This window comes from Haemorhous mexicanus, chromosome 6 (genome assembly GCF_027477595.1).
Source record: "Haemorhous mexicanus isolate bHaeMex1 chromosome 6, bHaeMex1.pri, whole genome shotgun sequence".
In the NCBI taxonomy this organism is placed as follows: Eukaryota; Metazoa; Chordata; class Aves; order Passeriformes; family Fringillidae; genus Haemorhous; species Haemorhous mexicanus.
The window spans coordinates 16,268,531-16,290,209 of NC_082346.1; the positions used below are offsets into that span (position 1 = coordinate 16,268,531).

At 39.1% G+C, this 21,679-nt stretch overlaps 1 protein-coding gene across 3 annotated transcripts in view; it reads right to left on the reverse strand.

Annotated features, from left to right (window-relative positions):
- The window catches only part of ABCC8 (ATP binding cassette subfamily C member 8), a 73,298-nt gene that overhangs the window by 34,730 nt on the left and 16,889 nt on the right, over positions 1-21,679 (reverse strand). For 2 of the 3 annotated variants that reach the window (XM_059848958.1, XM_059848960.1), the window contains exons 7-16: positions 21,302-21,466; positions 19,185-19,340; positions 13,623-13,757; positions 12,517-12,679; positions 8,841-8,881; positions 8,397-8,542; positions 4,130-4,235; positions 3,800-3,910; positions 1,835-1,910; positions 1,639-1,744 (exon numbers count right to left, since the gene is read on the reverse strand). In XM_059848958.1, the coding sequence (XP_059704941.1) occupies positions 1,639-1,744; positions 1,835-1,910; positions 3,800-3,910; positions 4,130-4,235; positions 8,397-8,542; positions 8,841-8,881; positions 12,517-12,679; positions 13,623-13,757; positions 19,185-19,340; positions 21,302-21,466 (1,205 nt within the window). The remainder of the gene's footprint in view (positions 1-1,638; positions 1,745-1,834; positions 1,911-3,799; positions 3,911-4,129; positions 4,236-8,396; positions 8,543-8,840; positions 8,882-12,516; positions 12,680-13,622; positions 13,758-19,184; positions 19,341-21,301; positions 21,467-21,679) is intronic. The other variant, XM_059848959.1, reaches the window with a different exon arrangement.

A 21,679-nucleotide genomic window follows, 5' to 3' on the forward strand; every position in this document is an offset into this window, starting at 1 on the left:
AATCTGCCCCAGAGCAGCCAGCACTTACAGTGCTCAGATTGTTCAGCCACAAGTCCCTTTCTACATATCTGACAGATAGCACAGCAAATGTGATAACAACTGAATTGCACCTTGTGATACTTTGGCACATATAGAAGACATGAAAACCAGTTCTGACCTTTCCACTGTTGTGAAGAACATACTTCTAAACAAGTGCTATTTAAAACCACAACACAGTTTCTGATCAGAAACATCATGTCATCTGTTTTAGTTTAGCATCAGACATTCAAATTACACTTCTTAATCATGTTATATCATCTGTAAAAAACTACAGTCTTGCTGAAATGAAATTAGTTCACCTAATAAGGCTGCAGGGATTCTGTATGGTTCCTCACCACAGTCTGATTTTCTGCTTATGGAAGTATATTCTCATGGATAGATCACCACATTCTGGAACTTTGGCTGCTGTGCTTGTTTCCCTCACTAGCTGAAAGGGTCAGCTTCTTATGTTTCATTTTCCCCACCTAAAAAGTAGACAACCTTCCTTCCACAGATTATTGCTATTAAAGCACGTGCAATTCTCAGTAGTGTGACTGGCTTACACATGAAGGCTGGATAGAAATCATATCTCTTGACAAACAGTCAAGGAATTTAGAGAACCCTTCCACAAAATCGCTGCAGAATCCATTGCAAAACAATGACCCTCTGTCCATCAGAGTGTGGGGATTTGATTTATAGGTAGCCTGGTTTTCCTTCATTCCCAAACAATTGGAAATAAAACTAATTGTTTCTCTAGGTACTCCTGCAATTTGTTGAGCTTTATCTACAAATAAACATAGCCCAAAGGGCAAAGTGCAGACTGTGGGGGTAGGAAGTCTGCTAATGTGAAATAAACAGGACAAAAATGTTCACACAAATTGATCAAACTGTATGAGAGATGGCAGGAATTTACTGCAATATATTTTACCATCTGTCACCTCACCTGAAGGTCAAGAGAAGTCCCAACAGAAGCTGCTGGAGTTCAGAACAGTTTTTTGCCCTCCCTTCAAGGCCAATACCCAAGTCAGACATGAGTGGAATCTCTAAGTGGCTATCAGAGTCCAGGTGCTGTGTCCCCTTGGGGAAGGAGGGCAGGACATGGCTGACTCACTCCTGTCAGATCAGGCAGGATGCACTGGGGATGACTCTGAGGTCACTGCCACTTGAAAGACACTCCTCAAATTCTCAGGCATTAGCCTGGTGCTGGGATGGAGCACACATCTGAGCCAGGCACTGCTCCTATTGAGCCAGAACCTCTTCAGAGCTCAATGCAAAGACATCAGCTCAGGCCTGAAAGTGCAAACACCATTCTCTAGCTGCACAACACCTCAAGCTCATTAATTCTAATTCCAAATTAGTTACAGTTTCACTCAGGTTAAGTTGCTGGAGTGCAGAAAGCTCAAGAATGGTTGTCCTGTCCTATTAATGGAATAGGTAGCTTGTTTCACCCTGGCTGGGGATTCTTTCTGATCTTAGGGTAAGGTTTTTATCTTGACTGTGTATCTAGAAAATTCTTGACTCCACAAGTTGTCAGGAGAGATTTTGGGATTTTTCTGCATTATCACTCTACTCAAGCTAAATTTTTAAATTAAAGTAGAATTTTACATTAAATGCCCCTACCTGGTCCAGGATATGTTCCCAGAGATCTTCTGCATCTCACCAAGTATGGCCAGCAAAAGAGATGACTTACCACAGCCCACCTGTCCTACAATCATTGTTAGCTGCCCTGTGAAGGTGGAAGGTATACATAAGGTTATGATTTACCAAATAACTATGGACAGATACCTTATTCTGTTTATCTGATGTAATTTTGTACCTTGAGGGATTCGAATATCAATATTGGACAACGCTGGAGGACCTTCAGGTGTCCAAGTGAAAAATCCATTTGTGATCTATAACAATATGGAGAGATAAGATGAACAGAAATCCAGATTTAGAGCTCACTATTCCCCCCCCCCAACATCAGAGACACTTCTTTTTTCATTACACTGAGCACAGGAACAGGGTTAGCCTTTGCCCAATGCAGGAAACAGATCTTCAAGTGACTGACTTTGTAACGGACTGTACTTTGATGGGCAGAAACCTCTGAACTCAAACAAGCACTATTAGACTATTAGAAAATTATTGAGAATTCATAAGGGCAAAAAAAGTTGCCATTGGGAGTTTCTCTTGTTCTGTTGTCTGTAAGGTGGGTACATGTAATAAGTGAAATGACTATAATACAATTAAATCACATCAATGCCCAGTATGCTCTCTGCAGAGCCCTGAATGTCACTCGAGACACAGTGCAGCTTACACAGCAATTACACCACCCAAATTCCAAGCAGACCTGCAGAACCAGGTTTCCATGAAATTAGATGTTGCTGCCCAGTACAGCATTTTCCTTTGTATTTCTGACATGATTCTCAGACAATCTAGGTTTTGCTAGATACAGAAATAATTTCATTGAAAAAGAATAAAACCAGGAAACAAAGCCTATTCAGACTTTAAATGGAATTTCCATGGATACTACGAGAAACAAGGAATGGGAGACAATTTTAAAAGGCTTACATTTATACAGGACCCTCTTCTCTCACTTCTTCAGAGCCACTAAAGCCTTCAAAGCCCTTCAGCTATGCAAGGTACAACAATTTTTCATCTAAGAAGCACGGAAGGGGACACTTTTATCCCACCCTGGAGAAAAGCTGATACTCCTATCTTGAACAAAAGCGAGCGTGGTGTTCCTCCCTTAGGATCCTCTGGCTGCCTTTGGTAATCCATTCTCAACTAATGCCCCTTCCTGGGCAATGAGCTGCAGGCAGGCAGTACCTGCACAAATTCCCTGACCCAGGGGCTCCTGGTAACAGTGGTGTCAGCAGATGGAGCCAAAAATTATCCCTGGGCCTGGCTTTCTGTTCAGGCCTTACAGAGGTCACTGCACTGGCCTCTCCTTTGTGACACTATTAGCACTCCAGGCAGTCTTTTGACCCAACACTGCCCCCAGAACCCTCTTTCAAATATTCCTCTTATTTTCCTGGAAGTCTGTTAAGAAGGATCCTGCACCAATTCAGCACGTATAAAAAAAATCCCTGAAAGCATTACCAGTTGTCCTACTTAGTCCCATGAAACTGAATTATTCATCTTCTAATGCAAATGTATTAGCAGGCTCCCTAAATAAACAGCTTCATCACTATAACAACCATCAGGATTTTTATTACTTCTGGCCATTCCCACAACAAATCAAGAGCATCAGTCTTCAAAATAGGTAATTGTAATTTTTTTCTTCAGACAAGCTAGGTCTTTGGGAATTAGTTTTTAATTTCATCTGGGGAAAGGCTACTAGGAATTCCAAAACAGGAAGACCCATGATGACATTATTTTGGGAACACCTAGAAAAAATTCTTTTCAATTTTCTTCATCCTATTATTCTATACAGACTTTGGAACTGGAAGATAGAGTCTGGCATACATAAAAGGTTGGGTCAGATCTTTTGAGGTTCCTTCCAATCTTGGCTGTTCTGAGTTAAAAATTTTGGACCTGAGAACAGGGCTAATGACTTAAACACTTGAAATAGTAAATGGCTGGGTGAAATCTAGAGGAATAATTGCAACTGATCACAATTATTAGTTAATTCTTAAAAAGAAGACAGTTATAAGAAAGGTGGAGGTTAATCTCTGACATGTGCACAAGTGCCTGACAGTTCACACAAAATGCTGGGTCTTGAACTTGAAACTGCCATCAGAGTACAAAAGTGACCATTAGTGAGCTAATATAAGTGTTAGTAGAGTGACCTTCATATCACCTTTACACAAAAATCATCTGCTTCTGTGATGTTAATGGGTCTTCTCATGTGAGAGCTGTAATTGTTCCAGTCCTCCCTGGCAGGCCTCTTGCGGTTCACAACCTTGAGTGGCTGTGCAAAATCAGAGACAGAAATAAGCACTAATTGGTGGCAGCATCAGCAACATGTCCCAAACTCTAGCAACCATAGCGTGAATGATGAAGTTCAGGGTATTAAAATAGAGGTTTTGCAATTGCAAGAAATAATCAGTAGGAAATGGAGAAGTGAAAAATTTATTCTGGGTACAAACGACTGCAGCCACTTCACCGGCAATGAGACAGCTTTACTCACCACTGCTTGGTACTTGCTGTGATTATCTGCAGTTCTTAGCTCTGAAGATTTATCATGCTCTTCTCCAATTTCTTCACTTGACAGGAATTCACTCAATTTCTGCACACTGAAAGGGAAAAAACCCCACAATGACACCTCAACCTTGGAAGCAAAACTTTTGTTCAGTGCAATGTTTATTACAGAGCATTCCTTCTGGTACTTCAGCTGTCTGCTGCATAGTTTTGTTTGTTCTTGTTTGGTTACAGGTGTATGAAAACATGCAATGGGAAGTTACTCAAGGAAGATTTCAAAACCTGTCCAGTTGCCTCTTAACAGTGATATTTTAACAGTTTGTGCAGATGTTCCTCAAGTCGTGTCTCTTCTGACACCTCCAGAGCGATCTCACACAAAGGTTTTTTCAGGCATTTGGTGGGACACAGAAGGGCTACAGCAGTGGTTTGTTTTGAAACCACTCACTCAATTTTAGTTAATTTATGAATTTTATAGAATTTTAGTAATTTATGCTGATCAAGTTTGGCCCAGTCAGTCCTACTGAACAGTCTTATGAAAGCTGTACACTGTGAGCCAAATTCAAACATCTGTGGTGAAATATGATGTGCATAAGGTAACTAGATAAAGGAATACACCACAACAGAGTAGTATTCAACAGATGAGATATAAAAGGAATCCTGACAACCAGCAACAAAGAAGAAGGCATAAAATTTTCACTAGCTGCTTTAAGATTTAATTAGCTAAGAGATAATGTGCCTTTATTAAGACATTTAACAGATCAGGGCATCAATTTTATCTCTGTACCTGACTTTATAAAATGTATGTCTAATCAACTCACAGGAGCAGCAAATGAAATTTGTGAAAGAATTGGATTGAATCATGAACTCAACATCAAAGGAGCTCAATTAGCTGGAAATAAGTCTTCAAAATTATAAAGTGCCAGGAGGCCTAAAAATAAATTTATGGACAAGAGCTGAAAAAAAACTGATTTCAATGTTTAGCCTTAGGCTCACAGGGGAGAAAGAGGAAAAACAATGCCACTGAACCATTGTGATACGTGGTAATCTGTTAGGATGCCAATCTCATAAAATAAGAATTCACCTGCCAAGATTTATTTTGCATTCCACTACCATGGATTTCTTCTTTAGACAAAGACTTAGTTTCTCCTAAGAACCTTGTGAGATCCCCCACTGATGCCAAAACATTGCTGGATCCAGGCACTGCAGAACTGCCACAGGCAGACTCCCTGCACAGCTAACACTTGTCCTGCAAGCAGAGATCAAAGTCACCCTGGGACTCCCTAGGAGAGAACTGATTCTAGAGTTTTTCTGTCAACCTTACTGATTGCTAATGGCAGCTGGGGACTGAGATCAGTGGATCTCTTAGTGGATTCAGTGGAGGGAATTTAGCTAGACGGGGTGCTACAATCTAAACAACAAAAAGGGGGAGAATAACTATTTGGGATGAGACAAGAGGAATAATAATTAATTTGGGATCATTTTTTGATCCCTTAATGGGAAGGTCTTATATCTCAAAGGAAGTGATTAGAAGGTCCATTGCTAGAAATATTAATAACTATTTGCACAAAGCTCTGGAAAACAGGGCTAGGAATCTTACCCTTTTTGTTCAGCGAACCAAATATTTAAAAGAAAATCTCAAGTGTTTTTAAATGGACTAAATGATGGTTTAGATGCTGCCTATACGGATTTGATATGCAGCTGCACCTATATTCTCTGCATGAAAATTACACTGATATTTGAGAAATTGCTGTGAAGATAGAAGGAACAGACAGAGAAGTGAAGTCCCCCATGTATCTGCTCCAGGGTCTAGAGGGGTAGGAAAGGAAGACAGCAAACATTCTCAGACCATGCACATCCTAACAAGAGTATGTCTCTATTAAGCCATCCAACAATTTGATTTTATTCTCTAGTTGTGTATCCAGGTGTCTGTACTCTCTGCAAACCCCAGCCCAACGCTCTGTATAATGCTGGAATTACTCCTCCTGAGGCAAATATAGAAGAAACACAGTAGAGCTGTGAGAATATCTTGTGTTAGAGGCAACAGCTCTTACTTAGGATGCCAGACTGTTCTGAACACTTAAAGAATAGAAAAAGGACGTTCTCTGAAGAGCTCCTGCTGACAGCACAATTTGAGTATTCCAATATCTCCAGAGGGGAACTTATTTTTAAGCCACAGAAAGGACATATTGATTAAAACACGGTTATTTGCACAGCTGACTGGAAAGATGGTTTGATATTAAACCCAGTAAGAGACATAATACCACTCTTGCTGCTTAACCTTTGCTGATTGAGAATGGTACACTGCACTCTTTGTCCCTGAAGACTCACATTGAAGAAATACATCTATTGACTCCTCAGTTTCAGTTTTCAGTGGCAGAAACACTCCACACATTAAAAAATCCCAAAGAACCACTGTACAAAGAGGTATCAGACTTGTCACCTTCCTAAAGACTTTAACCAGTTGCTCCTCTCAGAAGCAGACACCCAAGCCCATAACTTGGAACATTTTCAGGGATCCTACAGGGAACAGAAGCTTTAAATCTGTCAGTCACACAGTGGTTGTGAGTGTGTCAATGCCCATCCATGGGGCTGCTTTGGAATTGGGCAAAGTGTGCAATTGGGCAATTAAAGATACTGATATGGCTATTGATCAATGTTATTGTCCTTGATAGCACTGGGCATCAAAGACTGTAGCCAACACTAAGAGAGCAGGGCTTGTGGAGTGCCTGGGAAGCAAAGCCAGTAACACTCTCTTACTGTCCTTTCCATGCTGGTTTCACTGCTGGATCATCTTCTGCACTACTTAGTCCCTTTCTGTCACTCCAGGAAAAGCTGTCTTTGCACACGTGCTAAAATCAGTTAGACTACCACAGCCTAAAAAAGCTGGAATACAGATTTGCCAGGTTAGGTCACCTCTGCCTGACCAGCTACTTATAAGCAGGAAGGTGTAACAAGTAGCAGCAAGAAAACAATAGGTGTGCTCAATTGGTGCAAACTCAACTGTCTGCTTTTTAACATTTACTAAATTATTTCAGCAACCACATCTTTATATGACTTGAAAATATCTGGCACATGCTTCCAAAATATTCCTCTGAAGGGTGAGGCACTCTAGAGAGAGCAGCACCACCAGCACTATGGAGCAATGCACTCTGGAACACTACCTGGGTGATACAGACAGCCAGCAAGGATGATGCCAGCTTTGTCACAGAGTCTGATTCCTGTCTGCACCACAAATGGCAGGGCAACAGCCTGCCAACAAGAAGATATCTCCAGAATAACCCATGAAGAACTCCCAGCTAGCAACAATTAATACTTGGCTGATACTAATTGCTTTCAAATTGCTCCTGTGGCATTAGCAGGCACAATTCATTTGCAAAGAAATCCTTAGACAAGCCAAAATAAATGCCTGCCGGTAATAGGCAGTGTCAGTGTGGGCTCCCAGGCACTTTGCTGGCTGTAATCTTTGCATGAAAATTTGCCATGGCTCTAGGGACTACCACAGTGGCTGCAAAACATTTCCTGCCAGCTGCTGATGCTCTCAGATTTCACACTTCTTAGGAGAGAGGACACAGCTGTGACTTTGCACTGTCAGGGAATTTTCAAACACTGAAGGCAATCTCAGCCTCGTGCTGCAGTCTCCCTTCCATCTACAAAGCAACACAAAGGCAATTAAGCAAGGGCTGGTGGTCAGTATCAGTCCCACAGCTTAAATAAGCCTGTCAGATAGCTTCATTGGAGGTCATAAAGTTGTCCTAATAAAGAAGAAAGCCCAAACTCTGTTTCCCCTATCAGTTAGGTAGACTTACACTGCATATGAAAAAGCATTAGGAGATTTTTACACTAATCTGTTGATGCTCAAAATCCCCAGTGAAACAGCAATTCTACTGGTTATTTGCTGAGCTTTTGAATACTCAAACTAATGTGTGCATCAGAAAGTAAAAATTCATCAAGGCTGGATTAGACATTTAGTCAATAACTTACTGTGACTCTTAGAAGCGATTTTTAAGGCTTTTTGTTTGCTTGTTTCAGTCTAACTCTACCCCAACAGGCAAAACCAAGAGATACAGGCTGAAAACCATGTCCTTCTGTGATGACCTTTTACCCTTCTACAAGCAAGATGAAGAGGAAAAAATGTTGGGAAGCAGTTTACAGATAAATAATCACCATGCTATTTCTAAACTTGAAATTGTAAAATGAGCAATGGACACATTCTCAGAAACTCGGTAGGTGACAGATATTAATTTTACAGTTCTTACCTTACTAATGCTTTGACAGTGGATCTAACCACACTTGAGAGCAGGAACAATGGAGACACCAGGATATGAAACAGGGAGAGGGAGGCGAATGCCACTGATGGGGAGAAGTCAGCCTTTCTTGTCAGATGAGCATGGACAACAAATGTCTACAAAGAGACAAACATCACCTCAGTGTTTTGCCATGAAGAAGAAAACAGACCTCATATTTCACAAGTATTTCATTTACAGAATCTTAATTCATACTCTCTTAACAGTTTGGGGGAGTGCTGCATGCTCTGGGCTGCTTCTGGTCCCAGGAAGGGAAGTGGGCATTTTCCATTCTCTCCCAGAGGAGCTGCAAATGTGCAGCAGGTTTGCATCCTGTTCTCCTCCTTCCCCAATTCCACATCACTTATACTTGAAAATGCAGTCATAATTAACACTATTTACAAAGTCCATACTTACTATGAGCACAGCTGCAATTGGTATTGCTGCATTCATAAAGACTGTGAAGGAAAACACATAGGAACATTTAGGAACAATTTTCATTCAGACATGCTAAATGCTAAAATGTTACTAGCACTGCTTTACAGTGGTGTTTTCTATGCTCTTATCCTGCATGTCTGTCCCCTCTATCACAACTTGAGGATATTATTTAACCATCACCTTTTCATTTTGACCTTCACTCAACTTTAGTTCATGTAAGTAAACTACACAGAGAAAGAATATAGACTCTAGAGCTAAAATAGAACTCAGGCAACAGTACAGGTGTAACAGAAAAAGGCTGGACACTTCTTTTTTGTTTAAGATGTGCCTGTCCTTTTCTTCTCTCAGATATAGCTACGTTCAAACAGTAAAAGCTCTCCCAGTTACTTCATCTGAAGTGAAGTGTCATTGTTTGACTCCTCTGGTTGACAGTTTGGCATAAACCCCTGAAGGACTCTATACAGTGTCATATATTTCTCTTGCCTATGTTTAGATGGGCTTTAATGAATCCTCCAATATATTCCTAAATTCTGTACTCATGCTTATATAAAATAGCTGAGTTATTGCATGTAGCTCTAATTCATTGTCAGAGGATAATTTAAAAATATAAGTATTTTAGAGCGTGTAATTACAAAATAAAAGCTTCAGCTTTGAAAGATGAACATGTATTAAAGTCTAGAAATGCACAGTTTACACCTCATCCCTGGAAAAAAAACCCTATGTATTTTTCTGAGAAAAATATTCTGTGTTGGAACACAAACAGCCTCTCATGTCTCTTTAATGGTTCTACTTCTGGACCAGTTTTCACACTTGGTTTCAACTTGAGGTAGATACAAGCACAGAAATTGTAAAGAAGGGAAGCTTGCTGCCTGCAGCTCTGTCCTTCTGAATGCCATTAAATCCTTGCCTTTGCAATGTGCCTTTGAGACTGCTGCAGTACACGGGTTTGCTTTTAGGGGACAAGCTGCTGAGAGACTCTAGCAAAGCTGATCAGATTCTCAGAGATGGATCCTGCTCTACTCCTGTCCACAGTACAAGATCCTACCTGTCCAATAGGAAGCTGGATGGAATAAATATTCTGTAGGGTTGGCAAAGGTCACTGAAGTTAAGACATCTAAACTCCTGGTGGCTCCCAAGAAGCTGAGCTGAATTTTGCTATTATATGAGATCACTGTACATACAAGGACTTCAAACTTCTTTCAACCAAACAAATATGAGGCATTGGAATTTGGGGGTTGCTTTCCTTTTTTTAAAAAATCTTTTTTTTCAACTATTCAAGTGTCCAGAATAAGAAAACATTTTCTAAAATAACTCTATTTTGCAGCTAAGACATTTCATTTCATTAGTTTTAGTCAAAAGAACTTTGTTACTGGAAAAAGGTGGACTAAGAACCAAGAAAAATGTTCAGTTGGTCTAGATATTTTAGTAACAGTAACCACTGTTATTTTCCTGTAAGAAAGCCTGGAGTTATTTTGCTTCTGAGAGATTAGGCAAAAAAATTATAGAAGTAGGAAAACAACTCCTTTCTTTCTCTGTCTTTCCTGAATTTTAATGTACATTAAATCCTGTAAAGATGTCACCCAACTTTGATTCTGGTGGGAGCCTTTCATTAAAATACAGGAAGAGGTAATTTCTATGGTGGCTCTTTTAGTGCACATGAACAATTCCATGTACTTAAAGCCTGGATCCTGGCACAGGGGTGAGACACACCAGATCCAATTTCCATGTGGTCTTGAAATGTAATTTTCTTGTAGTCTAGCCAACACTGCCCTGAAACTTGTAGGTATATTTTCTGTAATCCAATGCAAATCTATTCCTTATGAATAAAATAGCTCCAACCACATTCTTTATTTCTGTTAATAGCTATGTGTACTTAGAAAAGAATTCCAGAGTCCATTCAACACTCTGTTAAAAGAACTATACATAAAAATCTCTTTTCTGCTGTCTTAGTATTCTAGCATCTTTCTGCCTTCCTCTAGATCACAAATACAAAAAATTGTGGTCCTCTAATGCCTTCTAATTTTTTCTCCTAAAGAAATTAAATCATGTGTTCACTACAATATTAGCCAACGTGTTCTGGGCTGATTATGCCTCTCATTCTAATTATACTTAAGGTAAAAGAGCAAATTCTCCTGTGTTTATATTCCCTTTTTAGTCTGAAAAAGTGCAAGTTTGCAAAGACAAGTGTAATTTCTGCTCAAGTCTGAAGGTGTAAGGAACTCCCAAGGCTGAAACAATAGTAACCTTTATAACCCAAAATTATAAGCACCATCAACATAAAGCTGCATTGCTTTACCCAAACTGAGAAATTATCTCTTGTGTTTTGCCCATACCTAAATATCACATTTAATACAAAATAAGAATGCAATTGCAAACTTGGAATGTTTCAAGAAGCATCAGTAAATATTTAAAGTTTTTCTAATAATACAGATTCTTATGTCATTGCTTCACAGAATAATCAGTACCCTTGAGATGAATACACCTTTTCCTAGCTGTTGCAAATGACTCTGTGAGGATTTAAACTCCAATAAGTCTTCACAGCCCTACAGCTGAACCCTTGGCCCTGACTATAAATAGATTTTAATGCCACGTGAAGCACTGCAGACCAAGGGAACCCATCTATGTGGATTTGGGAGTAACACAGAGTTTCTGCTCTCACAGCATGCAGCTAAATTCTGTTTTATGTCAAAACAGAAACCCCTCTCCAAGCCCACAGTGCTTAGGATTGCCAGAGAGAAATTCTGGTCTCAGAAGACAATGAATAGCTCAATTTAATGTCACATAAATTCAGTGGGATCATGATCTTTCTCTTAGAGTACATTACCTATGTGATCATAAGAACTAGGCCTCCTTATTATCCCAGGTGATATTTGTACAGGTACCCAGCAGTGCTCAAAAATTTCCTGCTAAAATTTTCCATTTCATTAATATCTCACATTATATTCTTCAGTGTGACTTTACTAATTATTTCTAAAATATTGCCATAGCAATTATATAGGTATTGCATATAATCTCCTCAAACACAGAGTTCAATTTGCTGTAGGTCTTTTTAAAAACACAATAAAGTCTTAAAGCAGCTTGAAAAATAACAGGAGAGGAAAGAATCAGGATATAGAATGATGAAAGTGCCAGAATGCTCATATTTTTCTTTCCAGGATATAGAAATGGTTTTAAGAATCACTTATTTTAACAAGAAATCCAATTTTTGAGCAAGAACATGTAAATATTGTCTGTTGGAGCTTCAGTGCAAAGACAATGCCTCTCACACCTGACTTGTATGCTCTGAATTGTGCAAAATGCAAAAAAAAAACCTCAAAAAATAAATTTCAACATCAGTTTCTCTTGAATGCTGTGTTCTAAAAGAGAATATTGCTGGCTAAATACAGTCTGTGAAACATTTGTCCCCTGAAAGCTTTTGTCCAGAAAAGTGCTTCAATTCTTTGCAGCAATCATATTTTTCTTTTAGGCATATTTCCCATACAAGCAAAGTTCTGCTGAATTAAATGCAGGGTCTGACTAGATGGAAAGTGAGAAGTACAGATCAGAGCCTAAAGCAACTGAAATAATCTCGACAGAGAAATGGTAAACTCATTAGTAGCTAATAATTCAGTAGCACTTAGCTGAGCAGTGGATTACTGTGAAGGAACAGACTTACTGGATATGGAGGTGTAAAGGGCAAAAGACTTGAGGCTAGTCATTTCTTTCTGTCTGGTTTCCTCCACGCTGCTGTGAAATATGTGCTCCCAAGCATAGAGTTTCAGGAGCTTAATGCCCCGCAGCATCTCATTTGTCTTCTTCAGTCTCTCGTTGGAGTACTCCTGCAACATTTACACAGCCATTTACCTGAAGAGTACAATAAAAACACTGCTTCCCTAAGCATAAGGATGACACAAATTATAAGCAGCCCCCTTGCACAGTGCAGACATTTCCATCACAAACAGCACTGTTCCCATCTGCAGGAAGTCCTAGGTGACACTGACTGTATGGCTGGATGCTGCAAGAATGAATGCTGTCCACATTTCTGGAAGGGTGCATACTGTTGATGGGAAGGAATTCCTCTCCACACAGGAAGATGCACAAATAACTCTCATCACTCCCCGTGATCTGTGGTGGAAGAGATTTCAGCAAGCTCTGGCTCCACTACAAGTTCCTGTGGTTTCCTTGGCAGTGCAACAGTTGCTGAAAGGGGGAATAAGGTTCAGAGCAGCTGGCCATGGGAATGCCAATGAAGCAAGGTAACATTTTCAGCAGTGATGCTGGTGATTCAAATTATAGACAAGCCAAATGGGGGATCAAGGAACAGCTTGTGACTTAGCAGATCTCTAAGCTCCCCAGTTGAGGCACACACTGTGCATGGAGTTTGTTTAAATAAATCTGTTTGATAGATTTCCACATCTGGGGTCGGATGTTTGGACACAGCACTCCTTCCTTTCCCCTTGGACAGCTTGCCCTGTACAACTCTCAGCTCTGTGCACTGCCCAGAGCTACTTCAGTCCATGACTACTGATCATCTGTATTTGTAAGTTAGAAGGTTTTAAAGGCTTTTTTGGTCTTAGGGAACCACATATGCTGAAAAATACAAACCCCAAAAAATCTGTATTTACTGCTTACACTTAGAATCTCACATTCTGGAACACTATGAAACGTGTGAGAAGCAATTCTGGGCCAACATCCATGGTTAGCTTTGTAATTCCAAGCACAGACCGATGCATAATTACCAGATATGATATTTAGACCAGAAATTAGTTTGAAGACACTCACCAATGTGCTTCGCTGGGCCTGTGAGAGTTTTGTTGCTACAAAGTACTGAACAGGGGCAAGGACTATGATTACTGCTGCTCCAATTAAGGCACTGATTCCAAGAAGGTAGTAGAGCAGAAGAACTCCTACAATTATCTGTTGGGAAAAAAGAAGGTGAGGGAAAGATCTTGGCTTCACTTGGGGTATGCACCACAAAGACCAATTTCAGCATAAGGGACCATGTTCAACCAAGAGCAGCTGCAGTTAAAGCCATCCCAAATGTGACAAGCTCAGCACTGCTGGCACAGCCAATGTGATCAGTCAGGGCTTCTTTCAGGGACCCAGACAACCACCCAGTGCTCCTCTCCCCAGCCTGGGCATTCTCTGTATTTCTGTTTCTATATTTCTCCCCATTATGCACAGTAAAAAAAAAAGTTTTAGAGAATTGTGTATCTTCCATAATTTAATTCTCAAAATTATTTAAAATAACTTTATTTAAAAATAAATAGATTTTAGAAAAACACCTTTAAATAAAATTTAATTTAAAAATACTTCCAAATAACACTTAAAAATACTTCCAAATAACCATAGCACTGAGAACACTCACCTCAGATAATCTCTGAGAAACTGGCAAGGACCTGTTTTAAGGATCTACACTGCCAGATAGACAATTACTTTTGAAAAAGAGTTAGAGAAAAAGTGAGAAAAAAAAGGCTTTGTCTTTGGATAAGAAATAATCAAGAAGAAAGTCACAGCCATGGTTTACTGTAAGCAGCTCAATAAACACAAACAAGTTAATTATCACTATTGTAATGACTGACTCCTGAAAAATCTGCAACATTGGCAGCCTAAGTATTTAAAAGTGTAAGTTGATAAATCAATCAGAAAACACAGGGATAGAAAATTATTTTCATACATCATTTCCCTTATTAAAAAAACCCCAATAATTGGAAATTTCCTTAATGTGTTATTTACTATTCTTGAGATGTTTGTACACTCTCAGAACATTCACTGAAAGTGTCTTCCATCATTTCAAGGCTCAATGGTCTTATGCCTATTTCCACACATTTATAGGAATTGTCTGTTTACATGAAAAAAAAAAAAAAGAGTTTGTAGTTTCCACATTTCCATCAATTTAAAGCACAGAGAGAAAAAAGATTTTTTTTTTTTTTTCCTCTTAGGAACTCTGATGCTTCTCTACAGCTGAGCTGAACTAAAACATGGCTCTCAAAATGAGCCACAGTATTGACTAAGACAATATGTACTGACATGAAAGTAAAATCCCACAGTATATGCACCACGAATCTAGTAAGAGGCAAGGCCAAATTGCAAATTAAAAATTCTTTCAATGATGAGGAAGTGAGCAATCTGCTTCCACCTGAAAGTAATGAGTGTCTGAAACCAAACAAAACACACCAGGCCTCTGCCAGATACCCCTGTCAGAGCTCTCCTCCATAACACAAAATGGTCTTGGGTTGTTACAGATCAAGATTTTCACTCCCAACTGTTTCATCACAGGCAGGTGCTGTGGGCACTCAAAATACAGGAAAGCACTGAACAGTGAGAAGCCACTGCAGAGCACTGACTCCCTGTTTTCCTGCTTTCTCTCACTACTGGTTGATGGTAAAGGACATTATGGGACCACCTGGTTCTAAAAAGAGAGCATCAGCTTCTCCCATAGACAAGGAGAAAGCTATCCCAGCTGGATCCTGAGGGAGCTGCTAGCTCACAGCTGCTTTTCCAACCCTCATCCTAGCTACTGAGAGGGTCAGTCTTGGCAATAAAAATACCATGTTTCCAATAGGTTAAAAATTATCCCATTTTCATCTTCTTTATAATGTGATAATACAGACAAACTTTTGAAATACCTTCAGCATGTATGGAAAACATAAAAGTGAAAAATTGTATCTGAAAGGAGCTGAAATCTTATTGAAAATAATTCTCTATCACATCACGAAGTACAGAGTCAAGAATAAAGAGTACACAGATAACATCTGAGCTCTGGGGGACAGTATCTGGCAGATGGGAGGGTTCTCATCAATATTCCTGAGAAGGTAAAAATCATATTAAAAAAAAAAGTCTGTGTAATGAAAGACTGCTTCTCTTTCATCAAAATCCCAAAGCTCTTCTCTGCCAAAGATAAATATCAGGAGCAAAAAGCTCACCAATAGCTCTGGTTATTTTGTCTCGATTATTTATTGACGGATGGCAAATACTTGCAGCCAGGAACTGCTTTGTGGGCAGTTCTGAAAGAGACAAATGTCCTTTCATTACAAGGGTAAGCTGTCCCTACCAATGAGCCAGAGATATGAGAACACAGGATTTTTTAATAATCACAATGAAATCAAACAAGGGTGTTTATCAAATGGAGACATGGGGAGAAGGCCTTTATAAGGCCTCACTTTGCTCCCAGGGTTTGAGCCAAACCTACTGAGGGCATCTTTCAACTGACTGGCATCCCTGGGCCTCTTCTCATGGATTCCAATAACATTCAAACAGTGACTTAAGGCAATGATAAAGCTCCCATTGACTCCAGTCAGAGGAAAGATGGGGCTCAAATTATCTGGACTTGTCATGAATGGCTATTATAAAATCTACAGCAGATGCTGAAATGTTGATTGCTAGACTAAGAGCTACAAAACAATTAAAAACCTGTTTTAAATAATAACGGAGTTTGTGCAATGTAGTATTAGCCATCTTTCAAGCAGCCAGTAATTGTTTTCACTGCCTCATAAAACACGGTACTGAATGAATGCTATGGAAAAACCTCCTGAAGAAGCCTTTGTGGCCAATGTGACTCACTGATTTTGGCAAGGAGTGCACCACCCACAAAACAGGAGCACACTCCGGCACTGATCGTCCTCATCTGGCAAGGAGCATCACAGGGGGAATTCTAATGCAAATATAATTTTATTTTCTGCAGACTGTCAGGAAGTCTTTATGAGTCTGATACTTCTGGCCCAGGAGAGCAAAATATTGTTACAGAAAATGCAATGGAATTGGGTTAATTCTCAGTTGCACTAAACTCTCTACACTGAGCTGCCAGAGAGGTCTTAGAAAATAAGCATACATGAAATTGATAGCTTGTACATAGTTTGTCTATAATAATTGATACCATAAACATTATCATTAAGGGGGTGGACTCTTCTTGACTCTCCACAGCTTTTCAGCAATATCATTTTAGCAGTCACAATCACTGACTTCTTAGTGTGCTTCCTATAGAAGGAATGAAAATACCCTGACATCCAAATTATTACCAACAAACTGCCAATATGTAACCATATCCAATATGATATTTCCTCTCAATTTATTTTCATTGTAATGATCCTCTCTTTTGCAAATAGACATCAATAGTAGGATATATTCCTTGATAATTTTTTTCATCCCCACTTGAAAATAATCTGGCCCCCATTTTTCCTCCCCCACCCATAATTTCAGGGAAACCATGCCAAAAATAAGTCAAGTTGCTTTCTGAAAAATTCCAGATGATAACTGCAATAGCAATCACCCTCCCTTAATTCTAGAAAGCAAAGTGTTTTAAACTGCCATATATAAGTTCCTCCAGAGTAGATCAGAAAAACTAGTCCATACATACTTGTGCAGGAGCAACTGTGTTGGAAGAGAGAAATGCATTTATACTGCATAAAGGCAACCACACTGTGACCTAGACATGACCACAATCACCTAAAATCTCAAAACTTTAACAGGCATGGTTTTATTCATCACACACAGAAAGCACAGTTAAAAGAAGCCATCAGTTAATAAACTGCTGATTGTTCACACCTTAATATGCTCTCTATCCTGATTTGAGGCTTTGCACAAGTCTCGTGGAGCCAGCAAGAGTTTTATCAGAGATTCAGACAGATTACTTGCTCCTCCACATCCTACTGCAGTCTCAGAAGCAATCCACCTCCACTACCAGAGATACTAGCAGTGATAACACAGCAGGTTTTAAACATGTGGCAAAAGTGTGAAGATCCAGGGTACTTCAGGAGGACACTTACTGGTTTTTCAGAGAATGGATACTCCCCAAGACTGAGACTACACAAGAGGATACAAGATGAATTCAAAGACTCACTTTAACTGACAATAAAAAAGGACCTGCATTGCCCCCACCAAGTAATTTTCCTCAGTGAGGGGGAAAAAAAAAAATCAGGGCAAATAGCTAAATCAGGCTCTTTTTTTTTACCCCAGGTTAGGAAGTTAATCGGGTTTATCACATGATCAGATGATTTGAAGACCTGATTTTAAGGGGCACTGCTCATCTGATCCGTAGCAGCTTGACACAGATCAGTATTCAACAGCAACAACTAAAAAAGCCACTTAATTTAGTAAATAACTTCAGAAAAAGTCCTGATGGCCAGCAGTCTAACACCTTGCTCTTTGAAAGACATTCACAGAGTTTATCTAATTATCTGAATGGCTGGCTTTTCTTTCCCACTCCCAGCTTTTCAATGTCATTTTCTTATATGCTTACCATCTTATAGAAGAAAATCATTTATATAAGATGCTGATGGACACAAATTCCTATGCAACACCCCTAAAACAACATTATAAACTGCCTGGAAACATGATTGGCCAGCTGGTGTCTATATACAGTCTTGTGAAAACCATTTAATTTTTGGGCAAGGGCAAGCAACCCAAAATGCAAAGCTGCTGGCTAGATTACTTGCAGGTTTCTGACTTACACACCAGCAAAATCAGCCTCTGTGTGGTGCTGGCACCAGACTGCCTTTGTGACATGAAAACAATGAATTTTTCATCATGTTTTTGAAATGAAATTATACATCTAGAAAACACCAAATTCACCAAAAAGAGAATTTAAACTCTACTGCCTCTTCTGTTTGTATGTATGGCTAGCACTGAACAACCAAAAGCACACCCAACAAAAGTGCACCAAGTAGCTGGAAGGAAGCAGGAAGAGTTGCAGGGCACTGAGTATCAGATGAAACTTCATGCTTTACTGCCAGCTTTTTCACGAAATTCCTAAACAGAAGTATAGGGTGATCCAAATGGGAAAGGAGGCTGAAGGGATCAGACTGCTATTGAGATACAGGAGGCCAAAGACACCAGAGGATAAAGCAGCAAAACTATTTTGCAAAACAAATATGTTATAACAACAACAATAAAAAAGCCTCCAAAACGGTGACAAACTGTGGAGTTTGTCATCCAAAAAGCAGCAATAGTTTCAAGGCATGTCCAAAGGATCATCTCTATGTAATCATATTTATGCTACTTCTCTTGCTTCTGCTGGGATTCAGAAGACAAATGATTGCAATATCTTCCAGTTAACTTCACTGATGTAATAAATGAATGCACTGCAACCTACTGCACCCTATAAATTCTTGTTACAAATGCAAAGCATTTTTGGCAGCAGCCAAGATCCTAATACAATCATAAATACCTAAAGTCCAGTCACAGATATGGAATCTATTACAGACAATATTTCTAGATAATAGCTTGAAATTTTATTTCAAGTTATTCTTTAACTTCTTTAATATCCCCACTTTCATAAAACTGGCATGCAATGAACCACTACAGACTGAGGTGCATTAAGAACCAAAGCACATTTAATCACCTTACCTGTACTGGCATAGCCCAAAGGTTAGGGCAGAGGAAGAAGAACCACATCAGCTGATTTGTGTCTATGGCAACCAGGTTACAGATCTGGCCTGCTGTCATCTCCCCCATAGACATGTTAGAAGTTGAAAGCTGCATAATTTTATTGTATATTTTTGTCTGGAAGAGAGATCAAAAGGTACTAGCATACAGAAATAAAATGAGACTTCTAGCTCCATCTAAACCCCAGGCCCAGCATGTTGAGGGCAAACAATATTTCCAGTAACTTGAGTGAAGAGAATCAAGTTTGGCCTTTTATGTTATTCCATAATATTTAAAGCTACTCATCTTCACTGACACAAAGCACAGTTCTGTTACCTGCATTGTGGTTGTCTAAGTACTCCCTTTTTCCATCTCTGTGCATCAGTAAGAGAATGAAACCTTTACTGCCCAAAAATGCCCAAGAACACATTAGCAACTTGATTAACTATGAAGCTAATGTGGTTCCTGGGCATTTTTGGTCAGTAAAGGTTTCACTCTCTTATTGATTTACACCTCCAGCATTTCCACAGAGTGCCCTTCCTGTATCTAACACTAAGATATTATTAGATTTAATATATAATGTGTTATAATCCTTGTTATTTTTTTCTGGCAAATGACTCAGGTCCCATCCAACCTCAGCACAACGTTCCTGGCTGAGAACATTGCTACATTTTGCTTAGAGAACTCAGTTCCATCACACAGTTTAATTCACAGACAGTGAATGCCTCAGGTACAATTTTGTACCGAATTAAGCAGTTGCCTCAGTGGAGAATCAGGCACCAGGTATAAAAATAACATAGTACAGAATAATGTAAGCACACTTTTACCATCTAGTTTGGTAAAAATCAAATATGGCACACTGAACAGTGGCAGATTTATACAGGACAGGAGGAGAGAAAAGATTTAAAGAAAAAAGCATAGAAAAAAAAGTATAAAAATGCTGGCAGGGAGACTGCCATTAACACTGATCTGCTGCTTAGAGTGCTGACTAAAAATTTTCCAATTTGAATAGTCCAGCTGGCATTATCTGGACCTCTGTTATCCAGAACAGTGAATACAAAGCTTTTCTTAAACAAAATTTATTTAGCATTTTTTTCGAACTGTTCCCTTATTACACTTGCTTTGGTCCTTGTATTTTTCAGTTATTTGCAGCCCTTACACTTGAAACAAGTCACGATTTTTTTTTTTTTTTTTTTTTTTTTTTTTTTTTTTTACTTTTGGGTCAAATTTTTATTGCTGTAGAATTTTTCTACTTCACTCTAGTCAGGCAAAACCAATGGATGGAAACCAGAAGTCTGTCAGCTGACAAGTGCTTCTAAGTGTAAGATCAAAAGAGAATTAAACAATTAGGCTGCTATTGAAAGCATCCATCCATCATGGAGACTCCCCACAGGATCCATGCAGCTCAGGGGATAAATAGTGTAACTTATAAGTTACACTAAGCCTGGATTTCATGCTGTCCAGGGTAGGTTTCAGTCAGTGCCTTTGGCAATCCCACACTGTAATCTTACACCAAATTCTCTCATTTCCAGGCACAGAGCTTTGTATGCTACATCAAACTTTGATCTATAGTTGTCAGCTATACAATGATTACAGACCCCATTTTTGTAATCTGACTTATGTTCAGTGCTTACAGACTCCTCTGTGCCAGGCAGACTTTATGGCATGACCCCTGGATTAAAACACTACTTAGGCATTGGGAATACAACCTATCCTTCTGTCCAAAATATATTTACAATACATTTTAAGGATGTTTTATTTGCATGGGATGTGATGCTACCAAAAAACGCCTTTGAGATGGGAGAGTTGCAGTTCACACTTAAACTACTTCAAAAGTTACATTCAGTTTTACTGTCAGCAAATTTTTGATTAAAGGTAAGAAGAAATACAGCATTGGATATTGAAAATAAACATTTACATCAAATCATCAAAATAAGATGCAAAGGAAACAACTTAGGGCTAACACAATTTCTAACAGCAATGTACATTCAATACATTTCAGCAGAGAAGCATTTCAGAATTTAACAACTACATAATTTATATTTACAACTACATGTTTATGAGAGTGTAAAAAGGTTAATTAGTAATGTATTGGGTACCTGTATTGCACCTCTCAAGTTGATTCCTGTTTCAATAGCAACATAGTATGATGCTTGCAGAAACGTCCTTTGCAATAGAAGGGCAAAAAATAAGAGTACAGCCAAAACATAAGCATTGGACAGGAACTCTTGTGATGAAATAAAGAACACACCAAGAATTTTAATCTGTAAAAAGAAAAAGTTAGAAATCAGATGGAGTGGTAATTTGCATAATTAATAAGCAGAGATAATCACAGTTTATTACTTTGAAAGTGCTCCCAACCTCATCTGAAACCTCACAGTTTATCACCTCAAAGAAACAGTCTCATAACATGCCAACTCAGTAAGCTTCATTCAAATGCAAAATGATGTTTATAGGATTTCTGGTATCTTTCCAAA